At 49.2% G+C, this 20398-nt stretch overlaps 5 protein-coding genes across 5 annotated transcripts; 3 read left to right on the forward strand and 2 right to left on the reverse strand.

Annotated features, from left to right (window-relative positions):
* Window positions 1–1424: 1424 nt before the first annotated feature.
* On the forward strand, window positions 1425–3240 carry N7529_004713 (uncharacterized protein; the record flags this gene model as incomplete). Its single annotated transcript, XM_057240240.1, has 3 exons — window positions 1425–1552; window positions 1616–1768; window positions 1839–3240. 3 exons carry the CDS (start codon window positions 1425–1427, stop codon window positions 3238–3240), a joined length of 1683 nt encoding a protein of 560 aa, XP_057099535.1.
* Window positions 3241–3626: 386 nt separating this feature from the next.
* On the reverse strand, window positions 3627–6675 carry N7529_004714 (uncharacterized protein; the record flags this gene model as incomplete). Its single annotated transcript, XM_057240241.1, has 9 exons — window positions 3627–4338; window positions 4395–4481; window positions 4553–4582; window positions 4628–4697; window positions 4731–4776; window positions 4806–4890; window positions 4948–5055; window positions 5245–5833; window positions 5886–6675. Coding segments are annotated over 9 exons (2517 nt in total), but the record flags the coding sequence as incomplete, so codon positions are not given.
* Window positions 6676–7493: 818 nt separating this feature from the next.
* N7529_004715 (threonine synthase THR4) lies at window positions 7494–9233 on the forward strand (the record flags this gene model as incomplete). The annotated part of the gene is made up of 4 exons (XM_057240242.1): window positions 7494–7628; window positions 7677–8236; window positions 8288–8481; window positions 8536–9233. The coding sequence occupies 4 exons, from the start codon at window positions 7494–7496 to the stop codon at window positions 9231–9233; spliced, it is 1587 nt and encodes a 528-aa protein (XP_057099537.1).
* Window positions 9234–9754: 521 nt separating this feature from the next.
* N7529_004716 (formin-mediated actin nucleation enhancer) lies at window positions 9755–12979 on the reverse strand (the record flags this gene model as incomplete). Its single annotated transcript, XM_057240243.1, has 3 exons — window positions 9755–10900; window positions 10966–12738; window positions 12806–12979. 3 exons carry the CDS (start codon window positions 12977–12979, stop codon window positions 9755–9757), a joined length of 3093 nt encoding a protein of 1030 aa, XP_057099538.1.
* Window positions 12980–15147: 2168 nt separating this feature from the next.
* On the forward strand, window positions 15148–18717 carry N7529_004717 (putative PAB1 binding protein (Pbp1); the record flags this gene model as incomplete). Its single annotated transcript, XM_057240244.1, has 5 exons — window positions 15148–15305; window positions 15588–15777; window positions 15834–16107; window positions 16159–18462; window positions 18518–18717. 5 exons carry the CDS (start codon window positions 15148–15150, stop codon window positions 18715–18717), a joined length of 3126 nt encoding a protein of 1041 aa, XP_057099539.1.
* Window positions 18718–20398: the final 1681 nt, after the last annotated feature.

A 20398-nucleotide genomic window follows, 5' to 3' on the forward strand; every position in this document is an offset into this window, starting at 1 on the left:
ATGCGAAACGTGCTCTAACAAATTCAATTCCTATTCTACTCGCTTGTTCGGGCTGCGTTTTTCTGGTTTTCTTTGCTTTACGGTCCAAACTCTTTCTTAAATGCGGAATGGGGTCTGATGAATGACGGACCTCCTTTTTGCTCTCTTTTTTGCTCTCTTTTTTGCTCTCTTTTGCGTCAACTTTACAGCAAATCAAAAATAAATCTCTCAAGACCAAATCCTTGCTTTACTCGACACTTCGAATTGTCTCATAGTCCTTGCAGATGTAAAAGAACACTGTAAGGCCTAAGCGCCTCACACCTTCCCCCCAAAAGCCTAGGGCCTAGACTCTACGTCATAAAAGCCTGATTTTTTTTTTTTCATCAATGCACTAATATTTACATGCATCTGCCTGGGTGCCATGTTTAGGTAGTCAATGCAGTTTGTGAAGTCTAGAATCCATCGCAATATTGTATGTCTTCGGAGGTTTCAAAGAGGATGAGGATTATTGACCTTGTTTCTCATATCCTTGCTTTACTCTAGATGACCTTTTATACTAGAAATACAATCCCTTTGTCTTGATGCAATACGCAATATAAACTTTGACAAATTTCTCTCCAAGGATCCATAGTACTTAGTCTTACAATTGTTAACTCACCGCAATGTTACCTACCTTATACAGTCACACTACATGAAGAACACTACATCTCAAGTGTGAATTCCCTCAACTCTTTAGCAAAACAGGCATCCGCCAGAACCGAAAATATCATTAGATTCACCCTACAATATCGCAGGTGCAAAATGACGTCGACCTGGGCTCCAGAGAGAAAATAAAATAGAAAATGGTTCAACGAGTTCACGAGAATGGTTGAAGAAACTCCCATCCCTGGCGCGGTGGACCCTCGGATGGTAGAGAAACAAGGCAGAGACCAACTAGATTTGGTTCATGTTTTTCAAAAATATGAAAAATGGAACGAACTCAACGGAGAATTAGCGGCGTTAGGAGATGGCCTTGAGATAAGCTCCACAACACCGTCATCAAGTGGGTTTCCCTTTAAGAAAGTGGATGCGGTTGGCCAAAGAACGTTCGTCGCTCCCGACCGGGTTCCCGAAGGGGTAGATGCAAAGTACCGGGCTGATCTTGTTGGCTTTCGGCATGCCGGGAGTTTCGGGGCTCTCGGATCGGGTCTGGGTTGTAACAAAAATGCCGTACAGTATATGCAATATTGTACGGTTTTATTCTTTTTTTCCTAATTTTTATATTCTTTTTAGGGAAATATAGGATTTTTTTCTTTTTTTAAAAAAAAACAATAGAAAAAAATCAACACCAATATGTACCAGTTCCATTCCTTTTTATTTGATTGCTGTTTTAGTCCTTCATTCTTTTTCCTCTGACAGGTTTGACATTTCTAACAGTCTGAGCAAAGGGAAGAAGATTGCTCATCATGGATGGTGAAGATGAGATCCGCGGCAATTCGGTCTATCAGACTGAACAGCCTTCCTCCACCCCGTCGCCTGTGCAGGAGAAGCCCATCGCTGCGCAAATAGAGAAGAAGCCCGGTTTGATGGCCAAGTATATCTCTCCGGTTTTGTCAACATCCCCATGGGCAGAGCAATCCCACTAACTATATCATAGGCTTGGACGAATGATCAATGGAGATGTCAGGGAAGGAATGCCCGCTTACAAGGATATCGAAATCCATACCTGGGACGGCCCAGACGATCCCGAGAACCCTTTCAACTGGAGTACCAAGTACAAATGGCTGCTGACCATCACTGTCTGCTTCATGTAAGCATATACAATCACTTGCTCTGGTGGGCATACTCCAGCAGCCGGACAAATCACTAACTACCCCCAGTTCTATCTTGACCGGTCTCCCCGCAGGAACTTACGGCTCCGGTAACGACTGGATGGAGCAGGAATTCCACGTACAGAATTCGCCTTTCCCCAACCTCTACTGGGCCACCACTTCGTGGAACATGGGTGCCGCCTTTTGGCCACTGATCTTCGTCCCTCTCACCGAATCCTCGGGCCGCATGCCAGGCTACTTTGTGGCCTATATCATTCTCGTGATCTCGCTGTTCCCATCCGCATTCGCAAAGAACTTCGCGACACTAGTTGTAACCCGTTTCTTTGGTGGCGGTGCCTCATCCGTTTCAATCAACATTGTCGGCGGCAGTATCTCAGACGTCTGGCTAGGCAACCACGCCCGCAGTTTGCCCATGTCCATCTTCGGATTCACCAGTGTCGTGGGAATTGCGCTTGGACCTTTCATCGGATCCGCTATCGTTCAGATCCCGCGCTCTGAGCCCTGGCGCTGGATCTTCTACGTGCAAATCATCTACAACGCCGCTCTGATCCCAGTCTTCTGGTTCATCCTCCACGAAACCAGACCCGATGTCATCCTCAAGACCCGTGCGCGCAGGATTCGAAAAGAAACAGGACGCCCTGTCTACGCAGCCGCTGAACTCGACGCCCCGAGCAAACTCCGTCTGCTGCAGATTTCTTTCGCCCGCCCCACAAGCATGCTGATGACTGAGCCCGTCGTCATCTTCTTCACTCTGTGGATCAGCTTCGCCTGGGGAATCCTGTACCTGTTCTTCTCCAGCGTTGTCCAAACCTACTCTACCAACTACGGGTGGGGCTCTCTGTCCACCGGTCTCGTGCAGCTCGCTATCTCCGTTGGTGCGATCATTGGAACAATCATCAACCCGCTGCAAGATTGGTTCTATTTCCGGTCTGCGCGCAAAAACACAGAAACACCAGGCAAGGCCATCCCAGAAGCACGTCTGTACACTGCCATCCCAGGTAGTTTACTCTTCGCGGCTGGTCTGTTCTGGTACGGCTGGGCCAGCCAGCCTAGCGTGCACTGGATCGTTCCTACAATCGGTATCACGGCTGCTGGTATTGGCATCTACTCTATCTATATGGCTGTTGTGAACTACCTGACCGATGCATATGAGCGATATGCGGCTTCTGCACTGTCAGCTGCCTCGCTTGGCCGAAATTCTTTCGGTGCGTTCTTGCCGCTTGCTTCACCCCAGCTGTTCAGCAACCTTGGCTTTGGATGGGCTGGTTCTTTGCTTGGGTTCATTGGTGTTGCATTGTCGGTTGTGCCGGTTGTGTTGGTGCTCAAGGGTCCCCAAATTCGGGCCCGCAGTACCTTCATGAGGGAGGCTATGTGGGAGCCTGAGGAGAAGGTTGAAATTGATCAGTCTGGAAAGGCCGATCTCGGACCTACCTCTGAGGGTATCGCCTAGAGGTGTTGATGGGTTGTAATTTTACATGCTACATTACATTGCATGTTTGGAGTAATGTGTTCCACTTTCTGGATTACCTTGGCAGTGGATGGTTGATTTTATAGAACGATATTAGACTCAATAGATGAAGTGATGGTTGGTCTCTATTTTTTATGTCCATCTAGTAGTCGTTTTCTATTGTATTCGATACACAGATAGTATTGAAAGACAAACCAGTAACCAAAACATCTCTCAAGTCTCGGCCCAGGCGACGGTGGATAGTGGAAGAGGGTATCGGGGCAAAGGGGTCGTCGGGGTCGGAGTCAGATGGCCATTCACATTGCATTTTGCTTTTGGGAAACGCTTTCGCTATCAAAGATTCAGGTACAGCAGGTGCGACAAGTAGCTTACTCGGCGCGCATGTTGCGGAAGAAGTCCATGACACCAGTGAAGACAACGAGCAGGATACCACCACCAGGTCCGAGACGCAGGACCTTAGGTGTGAAGCCCTTGTACAGTGCGGAGAAGCCCTCCTCCTTCATGACGGTTCCGAGAGCAGGCCAAGCCCAGTTGTACTTGGGGGTCTGGCCGGCAACCTTGGAAGTGTTCTGGATACGGGACTTAACAACATCCATGGGGGTGTTGAGGATGGTACCGGTGATACCACCGATGGTACCGGCAATCAAGTCGTTGCGTGTCTGCTGGTTCTTGTTGCCGGGCTCAACAGCGGGAAGCTGTGCGCGGACCTGGAAGATACAGCCGAAGTAACCGGCGTTCCAGAGAATGTGGCGCCACATTGTGGACTCCAAACCGTTGTACATGGCCAGAGGACCTTCGGCGGCCACGATCTTCTTCACGACATCAAACATGCCGTTGTACTTGTGGGCCTGGGCCTTATCTTGCAGACGAATCTTGACCAACTCGAAGGGAACGACGACGAAGGCCTCAGTGGCTCCGGCTGTGGCTCCAGTCAGGGTGGCCAGTCCTTGGGTCTGCTTCTCCACGCCAAACAGGTTGCGGTAGAAAGCACCCCAGCTGTCATTGGCAGCGAACTTGGTAGCACGCTTGGGCGCCTCCATCAGGATGGGAGCGGAGATACCGCGATATAGACGGGAGGCACTGTCGAGATCGCATATTAGACTCAACAAAAACCAGTTCGGTGGGTAAAGACATACCCCTCATTTTTAACAATCTTGCGGAAGCAATCAAACATGCCATTGTAGTGGTCGGTGCCAGGCACAGCGGATCCAGTCTGCAGCTGACTGCGAAGTCGGACATATTGTTAGCCCATGTCAAAAGTGGTCAATGCTTCTTGCGACCGGCAATTGCTTACATTCGAGTCTTGAGCACGTCCAATGGGTACCTGCAATGTGAGTTTTGTCAATTGAGTCCAATTTTCATATTATACCAAGATTGTCTCGTATACGAACGGCCATGCGACCAGGGAACGGAGTAAAGGTATCGTACATAATCAAGATCTGCTCGTGCGGGGAGAGAAACACATTAGTCACTGAGCATTTGGCAATCGGACTTCAACGAATCACGCCGAATCCATTTCTCAAGGAGATATTTAGAGCGACACATACCTCTGAGACACCAGCCACCGCACCGGCGGCGAACTGGTAAACGAAGGGGAGGGGCTTCTGGGGAGTTTCCGACATGATGAATGACCTATATAATGTCAATATTAACTGCAGTCATCAAGTGCCCTGTGAAATTTCGACTCACAAGACCTGAGGGAGTAGTTGGAGAAGTGAGAGAAAGAGGTTCGGCGAGAATCGGTGATCAAGTCCGAGTGCAGCAGCCGGTAAGTGGCCGGGGGCTAAACGTAGCTCCCTGCAAAATTATTACTAATCACCCCATGGGGTTTTTCGCGCATTCCACGGAAATTCTTACTGTTTGCAATTAGTTTATCTACAAAAGGTAGAAAAGCAGACATATAGGTAGTATTTATGTGGTTTATGCGATTAAATTTAGCCATTCGCTGGTATTCATCAATTCATGATCATTACTATTCTAACTCACATTATCCACAGACACCACAGTACACTAATCAGCAGCATACTACTAGCCCTCAACTCTGACCCATCTCCACTAGTCGCTTGTTCCTTAGCAACAGTCGTAGCAGAGGCTGTGTCAGTCGCAGTACAGCTAGAACCACAAGCAAACCCTCGAGGGCAGCATCCTCCACCCACTGAGTCAGCGCAATGGAACCAACCGTTAGCACATCGGTTCCCAGTAGATCCACCAGTTGTAGTCGCAACAGGTACGACAATCGTCACCCCATCGGATACAAGCGTCGTTGATATTATGGTTGGACAGGACGTTGTATCGCAGTTTCGTCCAGTGCGGCAGCAGCCACCGTGGTAGACTGCAGAACAGGCATAAAAGCCCGTAGGACAGAGGTCATCACCTCGGGTCGAACTTGTTGCTGTTGAGAGGCTTGTTGGTCGTCCCGGTGGTGCTAGACTGTCATTTGTAGTGGTCGAGCTACTGTAGGAAGTTGTATCTGTAGCAGTAGACGATGCACTGGTCTGTGGGATCGACGAGTAGGTTACCGTGGAAAGAACCACGGAGGAATGAATAGTCACTGTGATGACTGTTATATACGCACCTGGTCCAAAATAATTAGTAAACTTCAAAGGTGGCAAAAGAAATCAACTCACATCCTCCATCAACACAATCGTACCCCGGGATACAGCATCCTCCTCCTAAAGCCTGTGAACAGGCAGTATAATCATTCGCACAAGAACCGATCAATCCAGAGCATGTTTTCTCTTTGGCACAACAGCCAACATCTCCATGGCCCGTATCTGCGACGATCTCACACGTTTCCCCGGACCCACAGCAGCGATCGGATCGGTCAATGTTTGTACATGCCGATGTACCAGTCGGGCATTTGAAGTCTCGTGCCTGGAGTCCCTCTTCAAATTCTGGAGGAAACGAGAACTCAAATGGGTATGATTGGTCCACAAATCGTGCGGGCGAGTACCCGTTCTCGCTTTCCGTCTCGACTGTCGTTAAGTTGACACTCTCGGGTAAGGATCGCTCAGTCAAGGCACCCGAAGAACCCACAAAGTCCCAGTAATCGAGGAAGAACTTCTCGCCTTCGTAATCGCTCATCTTTCGAACCCCTCGGGCTGGTCCCTCTGCTAGCTGTGATGCAATCTGAGAGTTGCGCCGAAATATGGTCTCAGCTGATAGCGAGGGACTGCCATTTCGTATTTGGTTTAGGCCATCAAACGAGTCTAAGCTCTTGGTAGCAGCCAGTGATGAAAGTGCAGAGAGCGAAAGGACTGTCGTGATGGCATGAAGGAATTGCATACCGCTGATGTCGCGGTGTAACTGGTTCTCGTCGCAACTCTTCAAAAGAAGTTTTATCAAGGCAAGCTGAATGAAGTCTTTATCTTGGTCGTTTGAAATATGCGTTTCACAAGTCAAGGCTGTGGATGACTTGGCTAGGATGGAAATTTTGATTTAGGCTGAGGTAGATACCTACACATATATGTAGGTAAATGGGAAGCTAATCTTGACGATCGGCACAGGTTCACTCTTGATTTTGAAAGTGAGAGAAAAAAGAGAGAACAAAATTGTCGGGGATATGGCATATTGGACTCAAACCGAAACAAAAGATGGCTGGGATTGATTGTGCAGACGCCTCGCATTAGCCTGCAGATTTACATGGATCTAATGGAAATACTGGCATGTCGAAGTCGGACATATTTACCTCAAGCTAAATTGTTACTCCGTACAAAATGTTAGTACCGTTAATAAGATCTACACTTGATTTTAGTTTCGCAGATCAATAATGCAAAGATCCAGATTGATCTGAATTCTAACACTCCGTTCCTTTTGAGATCCTGTCTCTCTTTCAATGTCGTATATCAGTATAATCTTGATTAAACAATGACTTCTTGATAACTGTACATGCATATATGTATGTTTATAAACCTCACCAACTGTTTATAGATGTGACTAAATATTTTGTTACTAATATGACTTCGTATTCCCCGCAATTACATTGCAATACGTAGCATCTCTATTATTTTACCAATATAGTGTGATTAGTTTACAATACATGTTTCAAACTGGCTTTACCTGTACACCGCCTCCGACCTCGGCAGGGAGGGGCATTTTGACTCAGAAAAGGTTCGCCGCCAGGACTACATTGTCATTGTATTGATCCTCTTAAATCACTCGTTTTTGCGCCATTTCTCGTACCGGCTCTATTTGAATTAATTATTGAGATCTTGCACATTTGCAATTGAGGCAACATGGTTACTGACTCGCAACGCTACCGTTCTACTCGAGGCGGGGAGGAGAACCTCAGCTTCAGCGAGGTTGTTCTCAAGGGTCTTGCCGCAGATGGAGGACTGTTCCTTCCTCACGCTGTGCCAAAGGCCGATTGGGTATGTGAAAGCGAAATTGGACCTGGAAATATTCTAACAATTCCATAGCAAAGCTGGAAAGACCTTTCCTACACTGAGCTTGCCTTCGAGATCTTCCGCCTCTACATTCCCGAGTCCGAGATCCCTTCCAACGATTTGAAGGATATTATCAATCGCAGTTATTCCACCTTCCGCTCAGAAGACGTTGTACCTCTGGTTCCCCTAGATCTGGAAGGCAACATCAACCTGCTTGAGATCTTCCACGGCCCCTCTTACTCCTTCAAAGATTGTGCTCTTCAATTCCTCGGAAACCTGTTCGAGTACTTGCTCACCCAAAAGAATGTTGGCAAGGAAGGAAAGGATCGATACCACCTCACCGTTGTTGGTGCGACGAGTGGTGATACTGGATCCGCGGCTATCTATGGTCTTCGGGGTAAGAAGGATGTCTCAGTGACCATCCTCCACCCCAAGGGTCGTGTCAGTGCCATCCAAGAGGCACAGATGACTACTTGCACAGAGCAGAACGTCCACAACCTTGCAGTCAATGGCACATTTGATGATTGTCAAGACATTGTCAAGAGCCTCTTCGGTGACGAAGCCACTAACAAGGAAGTTAAATTAGGAGCTGTGTATGTTTATTCCCAGTCCTGACGGGCGATTCATCTACTAACTAAGAACAGGAATTCTATCAACTGGTCCAGAATTTTGGCCCAGACCGTTTTCCACTTCTGGTCCTACTTCTCGCTCGCAAGGCAATCTGATTCCTTCACTGTCGGCCAATCTGTTCGCTCGGTCACCCCCACCGGCAATTTCGGTAATATTTTGTCTGCATACTTCGCCACAAAGATGGGCTTGCCCGTGGAGAAGCTTATTGGTACATTTATCGCTCCTTCGTCAATATATGCATCTTGCTAACAAAAAATTCTAGTTGCAACAAATGAGAATGACATTCTTCACCGGTTCTGGACTACTGGTCGCTACGAGAAGCACCCAGCCGAGGAGAAGAACGCAGCAGACGTCTGCAAAGAGACCCCCAGTCCGGCTATGGACATCTTGGTCTCCAGTAACTTTGAGAGACTCCTCTGGTTCCTTGCCAAGGAGCACGCAGAGGCCTCCGGAAAGAATGCCACCGCTGCAGCCAAAGAAGCCAGTGAAAGTGTCGTCGCTTGGTATAACTCGCTCAAGTCAACTGGCGGCTTTGGTCCTGTCCCTAATGACATTCTGGAGAACGGCCGTCGCACGTTCGAGAGTGACCGTGTGAGCAATGAGCAGACTCTCGATACCATCAAGTCCGTCTACAAGAAGACCAAATACGTCCTCGACCCCCACACCGCAGTTGGTATCACCGTTTCTCAACGCTCAGTTGCTCGTGCTGCCAACGCCACTGTCCCCCATATCTCTCTTTCCACTGCCCACCCTGCCAAGTTTGCGGACGTCGTGAAGGAAGCCCTCAAGGGCGAGCCAGGCTTCGATTTCGAGGCGCAGGTCTTGCCTGATGAGCTGAAGGCCCTTTCCACCAAGGAGACTCGTGTCACTGATGTCGAGAACTCTTGGGAAGCTGTCCGGGAGATCGTCAAGAGGCAAACCTTGGAGGATCTTGAAGCTCAGGCACATGCTAGCTCCTGATCTTCCTCTTTTGGAACCTTGTAAAAATGCCACATCCTCTTTCTAGTTTGTCATTTATGGATATATTGTTGTTTGCGCTTTACGATACTTGAAAATAGCCAGGCCCTACTGGCTAAGTTATGAAATACACCACCACCACCACCACCACTACTATTACTACAAATGAACCTTTAAATAAAGAACAAGTGCTCATATCATTTTCAAAATAAGAACTTAATGCCAGTAGCACACCACGGAGTGTGGCAGGGTATCGTCAATAAATGACATAGGGGAATTCAAAATCCAAACACGTTGCAAAGGGGGACTCGCACAGGAAACACGCCAAAGGTATCAACGCAAATGACATGAAACAACAAAACCAAGGCCCCAATGCGATCCAATGTCCAATGCAAAAATAAAAAACAGAGAAAGAAATCATAGACTGCGTGAAGTATATTCACTTTCCTTTATCAATTAACAATTGCCAAGATGGAGAAATGCGCAATCAACCAAAGACATAACGGAGATGGAAAAACAAGGGCTTAGATCATTGGCGGGGAGGGAGGCTTTTCGGCGTCTTCTTCATCTTTCCCAGGAGCTTTGGGAAGAGGCTTCTCGGTGTTGGCTGACGGAGACTGGGGTTCATCCTCCTTATCCTCTGTCTGCTCTGCTCCGTCCCCATTGCCAGGTGCCGGCTCCGTCTCATCGGCCTCCTTCTGGTCAATATCATCGCCGCCATCTTCATTATCAGGTGCCTCTGCTGCCGCCGCCGCCGCCGCCGCAGCTTCAGCCTCGGCCTTCTCCATCTCGGCATTTCGAGCCTGCTGCCTTTCCCAAACTTCTTTACGGATGCGATCATCCTTGGCAGTGCGAAGGCGCTCAGTCTCTTCAAAGCCGCCACTCTTCTTCAACCTACCCTCCTCAACAAAAGCGCCAAGTTCCTTCTGGAACATGTTGTTCCGTCGGGTCTCGAGCTCCTTCTTCCGTGCCTTCTCAGATCGCTCAATAGCCTCGAGACGACTTTCATGATTAGGTTGCAATGCTCGGACTTCGCCAAGCACACCGTCCTTGGCCTTCATGGGATCAATGGTGGGGTCGATACCAAGACTCCGGGAGGTAGCGCGGACAGCAGCGGGGCCACCGGCAGCATTGGTCATGACCTGCTCCTTGGTAGCTTGTTCCACAAGAGCGAAAGTCTGTGTTGCTTTCTCCAGGTCATCTTGCAAGTCGGCGGCAAGATCTTCTTGCATTGTAAGCTGGTCGCGTTCCTCGCAAACCAACTGCAACTCCTTCTCCCAAATCTTGGTCCAGATGGGCTTCTCGCGGCCGAGGAAGTCCTGCATTTTCCTGATCTCTTTCATGACGGTGCTGATGTCCCGGCTGACGCCCTCGAGTTGTCTTGGCAGAGGACGGACACCGCGGGTGACGACATCCTTGCGAAGATCTTCAACCAGATCTTGAAGATCGTCGACGCGAGCAACTAACCGCTCCGACTCGCCTGCAAGTTCTTTTTTGCCGGTATTGACGCGAGCGCGGCCGGCGTCGCCTTCGTAAGAGGGCGTAGTGACATCATCGGCGGCGGTCTTGACTTTGCTTGCCTTGGTGCGGACTGCGCTCATTGAGCTGGTGATGTCGGCTGTGAAGTTGGAGTACGTCTGGCGCAAAACAGCCAAGTCACGGCGCAGGCTCTGGATTTCTGCGAGCTGGGCCCCGTCCCCTGAGACCAATGCCTTTGAACCAGATCCAGCGACACTGGTGGCGGGGGAGCTGCCGCCAAACGAGCCATCTCCTTGGCGGCTGCAAGTTGACGATCAGATACCCGCTGGATGGCATTCCCTTGGCCAGAAATCGCCTCTTTGACGCTTTCTACAAGCAGACGCACGCTCCCAAGACCATCATCGAAATGCTTCTTGACCTCATCGAGGTTGTCGACGTTCAGCACCAGAACTGATCGATCTTTGACGTCTGCAAGATCCTCCAATTCATGCCGAATACCTGAGATGGGGTCTTGAATGTAGATCTCAGGCAAATCAACACCATTGTCGTGAGTGTTCCAGGCGAATTTTTCGATGAAAGCCAACTGAAGACGCCCAATGGTAAGGTCCGCGATACCATCCGGTAGCACATATTTTTTGATTTTGCTTTTATATTGAAGGAACAGCGTGAGTTCTTTACCCGGGGAGGGCTGCTCCGCAGTAAACTGGGAAATCGAGGGAGGTGTTGCAATTTGGGTGTTCGGACCGAAGGAACTGGTCTTCGGAGTATGTGGCGCCGCCTTCGTGGGTTCAAAGGCGTCCTCGAGTGCTGGCTTCTCTTGGGGCAGGGGGATTATGGGAGGCGGAACAATTGCAGTTTCCTCGGGGAGGTCTTTGTGGGAAGCTGGCTCGGCTTTGCGAGCCGCGTCAGGCGCAGTTTCCACGCCTTGCGGTACTGAAGGGCGTTCCGGGGGCGGTGGAGTGTGTTCCTCTTCTACGACATTTGGGATACTTGCAGGTGGAGGAGCCTGTGCGGTCTTGGCGCCTTCCTGCAAACGATTGGTGGACTTTTGTCTTGAATGAGTATATGAGCCCCGCAGACGGACTGCATTCAATGATTCGCGGACATCGCGACCACGATTGGGGATAGGAGAATTCTGGGTGGGTAAGACAGGAACACCATTAGTAGAAGTACCTAGGTGTTTCTGGATTTGATAGGCAGAGAATCGACGAGAGGCACGACGTTCCAGTTCTCCGCTCCTCTGCAAAGCCCCCAGCGCATCATCCTCCTTCGGCGGTGGTGGAGGTGGAGGTGCTGGAAAGCCGGCGGCTGTGGTATATGTAGAAGGCACTGTGTTACTGGATGTGCCGGCGCGCGGGGTTGCTTCATTGTCCGAGGGTGACTGAGACAGCATTTGTTGAGCTTCCCGGCGTGATGATTCTCTTTCGCTATGATTCGATGTCCGAGGGTCACTGTGCGGGGGTGCCGAGGAGGTTCGAGCAACGGTCGATTGGTCCTCTAGACTTCCATTGCTCCCAAACCGTCGGTTGGTGGATCTTCGTGGGGATTGGCCGGTCGATGGCATAGTGGAAGCCGCGGCCTCATCATATAGTTGGCCGATTGCTTGCCCGCTGGCGATACTTCCGGCACTGGCATTACGTGCAGGCGTGGGCCTACCATCCTCACGTTGCTGTCGTGATCGTAGGCGAGCTTGCTTCTTCTTTAGCCCGTGGAGTAGGTTTATGATTATATCGCGAATTCGGGGGAGGTATCGATCAAGGCTTGCAGCCGACGCATCTTGACTGAGGGTGTCTTCAAGGATGGTGCGAAGCAGGTCCGGTACTGGGCCCAGATCTGAAGTATCGACTCCGATGGCACTAAAGGCCCGACAGGCCAGATTAAACTCATAACCCAGACGTACGTATACATCCGACACGTCGTTCTCCGTTGCTTGTTTGCGAGACCATTGAGTAAGAGTCTCTAGTAGTTGTTTTGTCGCAACCAAGAGGTGCGTCACGCTCTTTTCGATTTGAGAGATTTGCTTATCGGGCTGTGTGGGGGGAGACATAACAATTAGCTACCGAAGGGCAGGCGATCAAACAGGGTCGGGGACTTACGGGATTCTTGCTGGATTGAGAGCGAGACGAGGCAGATGAACTGCGGCCAGACTGCTGGGAAGACATGGAAATGTCGGTACTGCCAGACACCGAGGGTCGATGCTGAGGAGATGTTTGTTGATCCGACTCTCCGGGATAGGGGTACTGAGTTCTCTGAGCACCTGAGAATTGCATATGATAAGGAGAATTATAAAGAGTTGGTGAGAACAGGGAGCGAGAAACAGGTCAACAACCGAGAATGGGCAAGCATGTGTGGAAGATGATGCCCAGCCTCCGTCAACTTGGCACCTTACCGCGTCTAAACCAGGATCGGCGATGTTGATTGCACTGATACTGTAGATTACCATAAATTACCGTATATCTCTGTAATTCAGGGACATCCAGCTGCGTATTATTGGAAATAATATTCTTAAGGCTCACTTGTGTAACATATTCTTATAAAGGAGTCACATGTTGAAAAAGACATAGTATATTTATCTATATCATACCCTAGTATATATAGTATAAGGCATGCGCACATATGTAGTCTTTTAGAATCAGAACAAACGCCGCAGACTAGGCATTCGGCAAGACCCGCGCCTATCCACTTCCTAGCCATATCTATAGGTACAATGTACATGTAGGGCTAGCTAGTTACATGCATACATACGTAACTATATGTACATGTGTATGTAACTTCATAGATGTATAGTATGTTCCATTGTTACCCTATAGCTGGATACTCCTGTTGTTTTTTTGCCCTGCCTTCCTTCTGCTTATTTCAATATTACCTTTTCCCTTGCAGACCTCCTAGGCCCATTGTCATTTTTTCGATCTGTACTCCGTATACAATGGTACTAATTATATACAATGTATTAACCAACCCCAGCATGGTGCTTTCATTTTCCGATGATTACTGGATAGTTCATGAACTTAGCAATCCCTCAGATGATATTGATGACCTCACAAGAAGAATACCTGGTCCCAGCCATCAAGACTTGTCATAAGCTCGTCACGCATGTAGAGGGCAACGACATTGCTATCAGGCGGACAGCGGCGGCAGATATCATATCATTTTCTCAGTAAAGTGTTGTATGACCTCTTTAGTGCCTTTATACTCCGTGGTTCTTACAGTGCCCGCACATTTTTAGTACATTTATAGTTGCATCTATAACTAGTTATTTGGCTATCTAGGTATCTGTCTTTACTTTGATTATGGATAAGGAAGTGTCTTCATGCCAATAGCTTATACTGTGGGCAGGTATTATTCGACCAATTACCCACACCATATAACTAGTACCTTACCTCAGGGTCGATAGTTAGTTCTGTAGTTAGCAATACGTCGAATTTAGGCTGTAGGTGTATTATGAAGAGATATATCAAACTATGCAATTTGTTTAAAGCTGACCTCGGGAATTGGTCAGAGTTATATTTTCGCTCTGTATCACAATATATACCAGTGGGATCCATACCATTTGATCGCACAGTAAGATCAAGTCAGAGCAGGTTGTAATTATTAATACAGCCCTAGTGTTGACCACATATGTGATTATATATACGGGCCTAGACATGCGGGTTCGCTTGTTTTTATTGGCCTTGATCATGCATAGCATTTCGATGCATCCTTTTGGAAGTAAAATATATAGGTATCATTGGGCTGATATGCCTGTGTTTTTTACCCTACATCCCACAAAAACAGAAATGTTTGTCTGCTATATGTAGTAGTAATTCTTGCAATATAAATAACATGTACCTCATTATAACCAACTATAACTAGAGCAACTAATTAACTAAGAGGTAATTAGGGTTTACTTATTTACTACATGTACTCTAGCTTACTATGAGGGGTCATAGAGCTCCATTCCCCCGTACCCTCGGTGATATTAGCAATTGGCCTATTTGAAAAGGAAAGGAAATAGACCACTGCAATTATAACTACATACATAATCCCATACATTAATTCATATATATGTATACAGATTAAATATCTGATCAATCAGTCCTGGGAAGTACATAATTCGAAAGGAAAAACAAAAATAAAAAAAGAGAAGGGTGTAACACTGAATACAATACGATACGCGTGACTTCTCTCTCAACTTGCGACAACTCACTCTTGCGACAACTTACTCTTTCCATTTCCCATTATTCATTCTCACTCTCTATCATTCTTTGCTTCTTCTTCTTCTTCCATTCTTCTTTCCTCCTGTGCCATCGGTATTTCGGTATCTCCACTTATCCACCCCTCACTTTCCAGTCCGTTTGTGCAGGCGGTGTGTTGTGGCTTCGTGCCTCATCCTCGCGGCTTTCCGCCCGTACAAGTTCCACGACGCAAGCTTGCCCTGACTGAGACCAAAAGTCAATCAATGGCTTCCGCTCTGAATTCTGTGCCGGCAAACAACGCGTCTGGCAATGCCAACGCGGGTGCGCATAACCCCGGCCGATCCACTCTGAGATCCAGCAACAGCACCAAGGGGTCCGACGGTCGACGACAGTCGGGCAGCCCTGTTGATGGCGGACAGCGGTGCGTTTAGCTCTAATTTCACCCTCATCCCCACTCTTAATGAAAAACAACCCATATTCCCTTCATCACTGGACAAGGGGGACACATCGTATCATTGTTCCCTTCCCCCTCAACGGTTGAGACTTGCACGTGCCTTTGGGCTAGCGAGCTCCGTTGCAGACTTGCATATCATTGTACACCAATAATAGCCAATTGAAGATATCGGATTCGATGGCAACCATTTTTCGCTTTTCTTCGCTTTATTACCATTGACCGCTAACCCAAGCATGTTCTACCGCATAGGCGCACAAACTCCCACAAGGCCTGGACCCAAGGGACCAACCCCATCACTCAACGCTCCTCACACTCCTCATCAAACGGAAACATGACCCACCAAAGACAGTCTGCTTCTCCGAGGCCAAACCACAAAGAATCAAATACTCCCGATAACCACTCTCATGACCGCCTCGTCTTCTTATTCGCCAGCTTCATTGTAAGCCTTGTCGCACTGCCTTCCGCAATGTCCATTAAGTCTTAACTGTTATCTAGGGCCTTCAAACCACGATTACTACCAAGGATGGAGAGAAGTATACTGGTGTCTTCTCTTCTTCATCTCTAGAGTCCACTGAAGTCTCCTTCCTTCTCAAGATGGTCCAACGCGCCTCGCATGATGCTCAGTCGCGCGCAAACGGTGTGAGCGATGTCGCAACCCCATTCTTGGGCTCTGCACCCGAACACATTATGTCCTTTGAGATCAAGGATGTCGTCGACGTCTCCGTTCCGAACGTAACTACGGCAGAAGTCTCAGCCAAGGAACCGAATGGTACGGGCTGACTTTCTTCTTCTTGCTTGTATATACTAATTCAGAACACAGGTGCTTCCCAGGGGTTCCGAACTGATAGTGATATCTCTGGAAATCTCGCCATGCGCGAGCGCACCTTGCAGCGCTGGGAACCTGCCGAAACCGACGTTGATATGTCACTAGACACAAGCAACAACGCCACTGGTTGGGATCAATTTGAAGCCAACGAGCGTCTTTTCGGCGCCAAGACCAATTATGATGAGAACATTTACACTACTCGTCTCGACCGTACGGATCCCACCTATAAGCAAAAGCAGGTAGAGGCAGCTCGAATTGCGCGTGAAATTGAGGGTCAAGATGTGGACAACTCCCACATGCGTGAGGAGCGCGGTCTCGCGGCACCGGATACTGGCGACCAAGATGAAGAAGACAAATACAGTGGTGTGCGACGAGAAGACAAAGCCTTCCCTCCCCTGCTTTCTGGTCAACCAAACAAGTACACACCTCCTGGGCGCCGCCAAGCCCCACAGCCTGCTACGGCAGCTGCCGGCACATCTGCCCCCATCCCCTCCCAGCCCTCGACAAAGGAAGCTGTATCGTCAGATAAGCAACCAGAGCCGACCGCATCTTTGCAGCCTCCCGTGGATATCGAACCAAAGAGCGCATCGGGCAAGGGTCTTTCGCCCGCCATCTCCTCCGTGTCCACCGCGTCAAACACAAAGCGAACCGTTCCTGAAAATGCAACTGCAAACGTCGAGGCAGAGGTGCTGGGCCACTTCCGCCAGTTTGCCAAAGACGAAAAGGCCAAGCTGAATGAACGCCGCCGTAACCAAGCCTCATATGATCGTACCAGCAAGCTCAACGAGTTGATGAAATTCTCCAAGAGCTTCAAACTCTCAACTCCGGTGCCCAAAGATCTTGTTCCTATCCTAGCTAAGGACCGAATGAAGCAAGAGGCAATCATGCAGCGGGCCCTGCAACAGGTCGACGACAAGGGATTGCCCAAGGTGATCACACCTCCCACCGAACAAAAGGCCCCTGCTCGTGGCACGGGACCCACTGGAGCTGTGCCCCCATCTGCGCCACTTGATCGCCAGAACTACAACCGCGCTCGCCAGGGATATCCTCCCACTGGACCTCTAGCCAGTACTGGAGGGCGTTTCGCTCAACAGGCTATTACACCCGGACGCCCTGGCGTTGGTATGCTCGGCCACAGACTCGCGGACAATTTGCAGCAGCGCAAGGGCACAGGAATGGGCCCTGTTCCGACCCCTCTTCCCATTCAAGATGCTCGTGGACCCCCAACGGGCCCTGCGAGTGAACAGCAAAAAATCACAAGTCCTGTGAAGTCGCCTGCCGGCCCCTCTGTTGCAACCAAGTTCAACGTGAAGGCCATGGAATTCAAACCTAACCCTGCAGCAAGCACCTTCACACCTGGTGGACCCTCTGGCGCCGCCGCAAGCCCGCGGTCTTTCTCTCGCAACCGCTCTGTATCGCGCGCAACCACACCGACTGCTTTCTTTGGCCCGAGAAAGCCTCAGCCCATTTCGGAACGGCCCTCGATCAAAGAACAATTCAACCCCATCAAACGTATGAAGAAGGAGAACACAGGCCAAACCGAAAAGCCATTTGTGTTCAATGGAGGCATCACTCCGCCTTACAAGACCTTGCCAACCTGGGATATCGCGAGTGAAACTGAAGAGAAGACGTACGATCAGATGTTCAAGCAACCAGCTGGTGTACCTTCGGTGTCGCCCCAAGCTCGGTCGACGTCGAACAGCAGCACTGTCACCCACCAGACCAATATGCCCTTCCACTTCCAGCAAAGCATGCCTCCGGTTTCCGGTCCTTCAAACGGACCTCACAACCTCCACCCTCAGGGTCCTCATGGCCCCTCTCACGTAGATGATCATCATCGCATGCAGCTGTCCGCATCGAATTCCCAGGTCTTTCCCTCTCCTCGGATGCAACATGGATACCCGTCTCCAATGCCCCACCAGGCCCAGCTATTCGGACCCGGACAACAAATGCCGCAGTTCTACGGTGGTCCTCAACCCAATCATATGAGGCATTACCAAGGTGGTCCACAGTTTGTGAACCCGCAGGGCGGTATGGGGGCTCCGATGATGGCGCAGCAGCCTTCCAACGGGCCCTACATCGGGGTCCCACAAGCCATGCCTCAGTACAACGGACATATGCCAATGTACTCTCCTTCTCCGGCCCACGCCTATCCTCATGCAGCTGCACCTCAGTCGCATAGTGGATACCCAAGTCCCAGCCGCGGTGCTCCAATGATGATGCACCAGAATTCTCAATCTGGACAGTCTCCCATGTTTATGCCCGGTCAACCTGGATACCCTCAACCTTCGGGACACAGTGAGTTCGATTTCAGTCCCCAGTCAAGCCTCTCCAGATTTTAACCCAACCTCAGTGCCCCAGAACCGTGGAAACTTCCCGCAGCAGCCCCAGTTTTCTTCCAGCCCGCATCAGCCGCACCATTTCCCTCCTAACCAGCATCGGACCCCTAGCAATGGATTCAACCAAACACCTCAAATGCCACCCCATATGTCTGCCAACACTCCCACCTCCGGAGGATCTCACTCGGCCGAGGCTACGGATGAAGGGAAATGAAGTGCACGACTCATGAAGCTCGTGGGTGGTTCCCTTGGATGACGCTACATCTGATTCCCACCCTGCTGTGACTTTTCCCGCTACCGCCATTGTTGACACTCATCAACTCACATTACCCCGGTTACTATTCCCGTAGCCACGTCTTCATCTATCTCTTGCCGTCACTGATACGGTCCAAGACATTTGAAATCTGCGGTGGTCTCCACGTCGCCTCAAGACTGTTTCAGTGAGTCATAAAGCTTTGTGATGCCATGCAACTGCTGTTAACTCCTGAATTAGACATGATAAATCAATTCACTAGCTGTGCCTATTTATCTTCGAGATCTCGGTCTAACAGTGTACATGACATCCAAAATTTTGGACGATGAATTTGCTGAAACCGACCGCTTGATATCCCGACTGTCTAGTATACAACGAATCTACAAAATGGTGAACTTGAAGTATTGAGGATCGACTACCTTTACTACGAGATCGTCATCTTTCTCTGATTCTCTCTTATCTTGTGTTTCTTTTCCTTTTTATCCATGCTATCACTCACTTCTCTCTCACTTGATCCTATTAGCAGCCTGTGGACCAATATCTATGTAGGCTTGCATGATCTTTATGCCATCCACTGAGAAGAAGTGAGTTATGCTATGGGTCGTGTCTCGAAGACTGAGCGAATGGTGATGGGGATGTATGTGGATGGAAATAGGGTTGATGGATGTGGGGAGAAAGGAGAGCAGCAGGGTTTGTGGTGAAGATGAGCGAGCTTGACCACGGTGAGCTAGCTCTAGTGAACAGCAATAAAAATGGTTATATCATAGGAATTTTTCATTCTCTTAATATGTAAAGACATTCCATAAGAGATATGTATAGAAAGCTCAGTCTCTATGCAGAGGTTGAGGATCGATCTTAGAACAATAACACACCTAGACAAACGACAGACGTTAGCTAGATATCCAAAGTTGAACATATCTATCTAGACATGTGTAAGAGCATAATATCTCCTCAGTTTTTAATTTCAAAAGTGTCATCATACAAGCGATAGACATCAAGACAACATCCCATCCGCTGCGGTGCTTCACCTCATGTGAACTTCCGCTTTCCCTCCAGCCATGACCAAACTTAAAACAAACCCCAACAGCACAACCAACCAGCACAGATCCAACCAAATCCAGCCCAAACCACGAACAACGCACCTCCTCCCCTCCCGACTTCTAACCCCCGTGATCATACTCCCACGCCACTTTCCACAGCAGGTGAAAAAGAGAAATGAAGGAATGAAAAGGCCAGCCGGGAATGTCCCTCCCCAAGCAGACAAACAAAAGACACCGAGATGAAAGAATTCCCGCAGGCAGTCAACCAAAGCTACCGACGAGAACCCGAAAATCTTAACGCCCTCCGATGAATAAAGCTCGAGTCAAACGGGATGTTCCCTCATAGCTGCCCAAAGATCATTCTCCAGATCCAAGCCCTCAACCCTCTTCGCCACAGCCATTGGTCGCCACCCGTCCTCATGGAAACGAAGCAGACAAGGCAACCCCAGATAGTGGCGACACCGACCCGTTTCCTGACTTTCGCGCATGTGAACAACAGCATCGTGCAAATCTGCCACCTAACCCCCTTCAAGGTGTTATCAAGAGGGGGAACCCGGCAATTAAAAGTCCAGTATCAAGACTGGAGGATATGAATTTCCGAG

The sequence above is a fragment of the Penicillium soppii genome (assembly GCF_028829465.1).
Source record: "Penicillium soppii strain IBT 18220 chromosome Unknown utg000004l, whole genome shotgun sequence".
NCBI classification, from domain to species: domain Eukaryota; kingdom Fungi; phylum Ascomycota; class Eurotiomycetes; order Eurotiales; family Aspergillaceae; genus Penicillium; species Penicillium soppii.